The following is a 6,817-nucleotide window of genomic DNA, read 5'->3' as shown; positions in this document are numbered from 1 at the left end:
ATTTAGATGCTGTTCAGGGTAGACCTCCTGAGATGGCAGGTGACATGGTTTGAGCATGGTATACTGATGTCTCCTGAAGGCTCCTAATGAAGTGGTTCCAAGTGTGTTCACCTAAAAGAAGGCCAAAGGGCCAGCCTAAAATGGTGCGATAACTTCTTAGTAGGCCTAATGAAGTGGTTCCAAGTGTGTTCACCTAAAAGAAGGCCAAAGGGCCAGCCTAAAATGGTGCGATAACTTCTTAGTAGGCCTAATGAAGTGGTTCCAAGTGTGTTCACCTAAAAGAAGGCCAAAGGGCCAGCCTAAAATGGTGCGATAACTTCTTAGTAGGCCTAATGAAGTGGTTCCAAGTGTGTTCACCTAAAAGAAGGCCAAAGGGCCAGCCTAAAATGGTGCGATAACTTCTTAGTAGGCCTAATGAAGTGGTTCCAAGTGTGTTCACCTAAAAGAAGGCCAAAGGGCCAGCCTAAAATGGTGCGATAACTTCTTAGTAGGCCTAATGAAGTGGTTCCAAGTGTGTTCACCTAAAAGAAGGCCAAAGGGCCAGCCTAAAATGGTGCGATAACTTCTTAGTAGGCCTAATGAAGTGGTTCCAAGTGTGTTCACCTAAAAGAAGGCCATAGGGCCAACCTAAAATGGTACGATAACTTCTTAGTAGGCCTATTGAAGTGGTTCCAAGTGTATTCACCTAAAAGAAGGCCATAAGGCCAACCTAAAATGGTGGGATGATAAGTTCTCAGTAGGCCAGCAAACACCTTGGAGTGCCCAAGGTAGAGAAGTGGCAGGTACTATGATAGTCTAGTTAGCATTAGGCCCCCGTGAATGATATAAGCAGAGTGATAATGATGATAACAGTCAATAAAAGGTCTTTGATTATGTGTGCACTTGGAAACTACTTAAAAAAACGCAGTAGCTTTTGCAGTAATGGAGGCCCGCCCATGATAAAAACAAGACTTTGTAAATTCCCTTTTTGTTACATATACAAACATTTCATCAAACAGTTCTTACAGCTGAAAACAAAAATTGCGAAAACAAACTACTCTAGACTCAGCCTCGAATATGTTTTGTATGATGTCAAATCCACCAAAATTAGCCATTTTCAAACCGAGGATTCCACGACAGAGGAGCTAGACCCAAAAGGAAAGGGAAACAGCCCGAACCGGACATTTCAGCACAAGTCATCATTTCCAGCCCCCGTGCTTTGATGTCCTTCACGTCTTAGGTAAATAAATAATGGGCGATACTGTTTGTGAAACATGAAACCTCAATAACTCTGAAGTTGCTGGACGAGAGTCTTCAGAAAGTCAATCCAATATCTACAGCTATCATTTGGATCTCGGTGATCATAAAAATATAGTCACTGGGCAAAGGGTTCCTACGGGAAGACAATTTTGGGGCAAATCAACCTTCTGTGCTCTTCAGGTCAGCCTGACAAGTGTCTCATTCTGCTAACACACGCATTCCTCGCTATATGTCATACAACCGACCGCGGTCGGGGTCTTCTTGTTGGCTTTTTTACATTTTTGTGGTAGCCTTGATTGTGCCTCTGGTTATTTATATTGATGGCTTTAGATGGATGGCAGAACTGTTTGGCCGAGCAGCAAGAATAAAGATGGCATTCTTCTTCAAGAAGGTGTCCCAGTCAACTTGTCTGGAAGAGAGAAAGACATTCTTCAGTTATTGAACCTATGATTAAAACCAGAACTATGGGGTAAGTGTTTTCCCCCATAGTTCTCTTTAGGGTCACAGGAGGACATATACTAACCTCCTCCCGTGACCCAAAGCTCAGTATATAGCGGGCTATTGCCCGTGACATACTGAGAGCGCCACAGCCGGGACGGTTCCCGACAATACTATCGAGATCCACCCAGCTGCATAAGTGACAGGTGGCTCTGCCTATCTAGAGGCAGAGCCAGCTGTGCCTGCCCCCTCCCCCGTCCGTTCCTCCAGTCAGTGCTGGCTTGACCAGTTCGGTGGGGAGGAACTTGAGTATCCAGCACAGAGCCCTGACCTCAACCATACTTTCCAGTGAAGGGATCTGTTAATGCTACAGCATACAAAGACATTTTAGACAATTGTGATCTTCCAACCATGTGGTAACAGTTGGGTGAAGACCCTTTTTTGTTCCACCATGACTGTCCCATGTACAACGCCAGCTCCATAAAGACATGGTTTGATGGGTTTAGTATAAAGAATCTTTAGTGTCCTGCACAGAGCCCTGACCTCAACCCTACTGAACTCCTTTGGGATGAATTGGAACAGCGATTGTGAGCCAGGTCTACTCAACCAACATCAGTACCTGACCTCACAAGTGGGCACAAATTCCCACAGACACCCTCCAAAATCTTGTGCAAAGCTTTCCCAGAAGAGTGGAGGATATTATAGCTGCAAAGGGGACAACTCCATATTAATGGTCATAGATGTAGAATGGGCAACAAGTTTATATAGGTGTGATAGTTGACTGCATCACAATTAGCAGCAGTGTTGTCAGACAGCCTTGTGTATGCCTTCTGTTGACCGCTGAGCTACTTATCGGGTCTATCAGCCAGCTAGCCCAACGGCCAACTGAATGATCTCCCATATCAGGCTAAGACTGCAGCTACTAATAGCGAGACAGCAACAGGAAGTTCTGGCACTGCCAGGAGCCCCAGGTTAGAAATGTCAAAAAGTGTTCTGTTATCAGTTAGCATTGTTCCCAGGTCTGTGTGGCCTACAGAACACCAACCCCTCTATGAAAAAGAGGAGAGAGGGAGATAGGGAGTCCTAACTTCCTCTCCTCTGGTGACAATGCTGCTCCTCCACAGATACAGCATGGAAGATGTTCAGCCACCAAATCTAAGGGCTACCAGGTAGTTTGTCAGTGTACCACTTCCAGGTTACCCGACAATGCCTTCACCTCCCTTTCTCTGCAGAATCATGGTGCCATCTTTGTTCAGGCATCATCCAGGCTCACCATTGTGCAGTGAAATCAGAGTAAGCAATGGCAGTCCAGGAGAGAAGCTGGTACAACCGTAGAAGGCTGAAGGGAAGGCCGGAGATCAGATTTGAGTCAGCCTTTGTCAATTGTTATGAGGCGGCTTACAATGTTGGGTAAATCATAGTGGTTAAACCCCCCCGCCCCCTCATCCTGCTCTAATAGTAGAGGTAATAGGGGGTCCCGTTAATCCTTTCCATGGCGGGGTCTTCCATATCCTCTGTTGGTCATAATTGGAAGCCTCTCCACTAGGAATGCACCGATACTGATACTAGTATCAGTATCGGTGGCGAGTATTTGGGTGAGTACTCGTACTCGCCCAAATGCTCCGATGCCTAGCCCGATACTTCCTGTATCGGGAAGCCGGGCAGCGCGTCATTGGCCGGGGAGCCGGTTCCATGGAGAGCATGGAGCCGGTTTCCTGCGTGTAATGACTCGCTGCGCAGCTTCCTGATTGGTCGGGAAGCTGGCTAATCAGGAAGCTGGGCGCCATGTAATGACCCGGCGCCCGACTTACTGATTAGCAGGGAAGCCGGCTTCCTGCTCCCTCGTCACACAGTGACGAGAAACACGGGGATGGCTTCCCCGCTAATCAGGAAGCCAGGTGGCGAGTCATTACACGCCGCCTGGCTTCCTCAATGGGACTTCCCGTATCGGTATTCGGTATCGGCGAGTACCAAAAAAAAATATATAGGCATTCGTACTCGATACCGAAATACCGGTATCGGTGCATCCCTACTCTCCACTCATAATAATATCATGCAAAGTTCCCCAATATGAGAAGGCCCCGGGTGCTGTATGATGAGACCACCATGACCCCTCCCCCCCATCTCAGGACCCATACAGGTGAGTTCCGAGGGCACACTGCGCTCCGTGCCGGCCGCCTCTCCTCTCTTGTAGTGCCGCTTATCATCTCCTTGTTTTACAGTTCCTTCCCCGCTGTCACGTCTGGCACCGATCTCCGATTAAGTTCTCATCTCCAGCAGTCACATTTTTACGAGCTGTATAATTTCGCAGCAGCGAGGTCTTTACAACGTTCCAGCGCGCAGTCATAAATTAAACCTCCGTCATACGCAGCCGCCGCCACATCCAGTAATTACCGCCACCGATGAAATGGAGGCCCGAAAATACGACTCGTAAAGGAGGCCGCAAAATGTTTAACGTTTTCGTTTTTTTCTTTTACATTTTCATTATGCAACATCCAGCAGAGGACATCCAGGACGCCAGCAGAGAGAGGAGGGGACAGTCACCCGGCGGGATAAGGTATGCCGCCCTGTCCCCTCCTCTCTCCTGATACTGTCTGGGCGTTCGGTCCATGACCGAGTGTCCGACTTTTCAGAGGGGGGTGACACCAAAATGACTGTCGGTTATTTTGGTGTCACCCCTCCAATGGTGTCACCCGGGTGCGGGCCGCATCCCCCGCACCCCCCTTGTGACGCCACTGCCAATAGTACTCCCAGATGGCCTGTACCACCCTATCGGTGGCCCAACTGTATGTTGCATACTCCCAACTGGACGTTCCTACCCCCCTATGAAGGCACCTGGGAAGGGTTGCCTGTGGGTGGATCCAGTGCAGTGTCACTCCAGTAGGGAACAGCGCACTATCAGTCTAAATACCTCCTCTGCTTACTGCCCCCTCCCCTGCCTCTGAGGATAACCCCGCCTCCCTCTGCAATCGATTGGCATTGGAGAAGAGAGAGGGAGGTATATGCTATAAAGCTTCCTATTGGGTGCATCACAGCACGGACAATGATACATTAATGGGCGAGGTTTGCCCGGGACCTGCAGAAGGCGGCAGAGAGGTAAGTCACTTTCTTTTTTGTTTTCAGGGGTTGGGGGCCCCCGGGGTCTGGGTTCGGGCCCTGGGCAAGGATTGCCGTGTTGTGTGCATAGAGGCAGCTGGGGAAGTTCCTCTTCACCCCTCTGTGTTTGCACTAGCGCCCTCCTAGCTGACCTCCGTCCTCCCCTTCAGTCTTCTATCTGACCTCCGTCCTTCCCTTCAGTCTTCTATCTGACCTCCGTCCTTCCCTTCAGTCTTCTATCTGACCTCCGTCCTTCCCTTCATTCTTCTATCTGACCTCCGTCCTTCCCTTCATTCTTCTATCTGACCTCCGTCCTTCCCTTCAGTCTTCTATCTGACCTCCGTCCTTCCCTTCATTCTTCTCTCTGACCTCCGTCCTTCCCTTCAGTCTTCTATCTGACCTCCGGCCTTCCCTTCAGTCTTCCATCTGACCTCCGTCCTTCCCTTCATTCTTCTATCTGACCTCTGGCCTTCCCTTCAGTCTTCTATCTGACCTCCGTCCTTCCCTTCAGTCTTCTATCTGACCTCCGTCCTTCCCTTCAGTCTTCTATCTGACCTCCGTCCTTCCCTTCAGTCTTCTATCTGACCTCCGTCCTCCCCTTCAGTCTTGCACAGTGGTACCGGCTCCTCTTCCTCCGATGTCACTGCACACTGGGAGCTCCTCACAATGTGCAGCAAGTCAGATAGAGCTCCGCCTCATTTCCTGGCTGGAGGACGCCCAGCATCATCTAGCTATTTTACCACCCCAGCCTGACAAGTCCCGGACCCCGCCCCCTTTCCTTCATTGGATTTCAGTTCTCTTAATCATGGAGGCTCAGCGCCACATGTGGGTGTTACCTCGAGTTGTCTGCTTGCAAATGAAGATAGATGAAAGTGGTCACTCGCACTCCATGATATTTAAAGTCGATGCTGTTTATTGGCTGAGGTAACACGCATCTCCTTAGCGACGTTTTTCGAGACCACGCGGCCCCGCCCTCAGGCAAACAGAGAGTGAGTCAAGCAACAAAATCAAACCACCAATCACAATGCAGTTAATACCATGCTGACCAGGTGCAATTAGCTATATGCTGAACACACGATACAGATGCATGCTGGGAAAATACCTTGTCCTGACGCCTACATGGCAGCATACAATGGGGCGGAGCCATACCCATTGTATGCTGCCATGTAGGCGTCAGGAAAATGGAAAATTGTATACTTACCTATCGGTAATTTTCCTTTCCTGACGCCAATACATGGCAGCATAAAATGGGGCGGAGCCATAACGAGTACCGATAGGTAATTACCGATAGGTAAGTATACAACTTTCCATTTTCCTGACGCCTATATGGCAGCATACAATGGGTATGGCTCCGCCCCATTGTATGCTGCCATGTATTGGCGTCAGGAAAGGGAAATTACCGATAGGACAATTGTATACTTACCTTAGTGGTGATCTTGCATTGCCCGAGAGCTACCTGCGCTTTTTCCTAACCGTGTCATCCATGGAACCCGAGTTGCATCCTGCTGGCTGCTCATGTCTAGGTCCCCAGCTGCCTCTAGGTCCCCTAGACATGAGCAGCCGGCGGGATGCAACTCGGGTTCCATGGATGACACGGATCGGGAAAAAAGCAGGTAGATATTATGGAGTGCGAGTGACTACTTTCATCTATCTACATTTCGCGGAGGCATCCGTTGTCACCACCGCACCCACCCAGTTGGATTTGGGTTTTTGTCCGGCCAGGAGTGCGATGGGACAGGGGGATTATGCTTGCGAATTAAGTCTGCCATAGGAACGCCCACTTCTCCAGACTGACATCCACCCATCAAGGCATTTTAATATTTGCATAACTCCTCCCACAAGCCGCCCCACTGCTTACATCAGAGCTGAGGGGTCTTGAGAAGAGTACTGAGGCAGCGTGCTGTGATGTTGTCAGGAAGCTATGTACAGCACACGGCCTTGGTACACCAGGACTAACATAAGGCATGTCATGAAGAAAGAAGATTCTATATAAAAATGTAATTAGCATGTTAATGAGGGAGGAGGGGGAACCATGAAAGTCAAA

At 49.2% G+C, this 6,817-nt stretch overlaps 1 protein-coding gene across 1 annotated transcript in view; it reads right to left on the bottom strand.

The window, feature by feature from the left end:
• Window positions 1-1,523: 1,523 nt before the first annotated feature.
• PHF24 (PHD finger protein 24) overlaps window positions 1,524-6,817 on the bottom strand; it is a gene marked incomplete at its 5' end in the record, with an annotated part of 20,175 nt that continues 14,881 nt past the window's right edge. Inside the window, one exon of the mRNA XM_018575300.1 lies at window positions 1,524-1,648. Coding sequence (XP_018430802.1) covers window positions 1,552-1,648 — 97 coding nt within the window. The remainder of the gene's footprint in view (window positions 1,649-6,817) is intronic.

The sequence above is a fragment of the Nanorana parkeri genome, unplaced genomic scaffold, assembly GCF_000935625.1.
Source record: "Nanorana parkeri isolate BGI_ZX_2015 unplaced genomic scaffold, ASM93562v1 scaffold3761, whole genome shotgun sequence".
Classification (NCBI taxonomy): Eukaryota; Metazoa; Chordata; class Amphibia; order Anura; family Dicroglossidae; genus Nanorana; species Nanorana parkeri.
The sequence above is the reverse complement of the archived record's forward strand: the minus strand, read 5'-3'. Positions and strand labels throughout refer to the sequence as shown.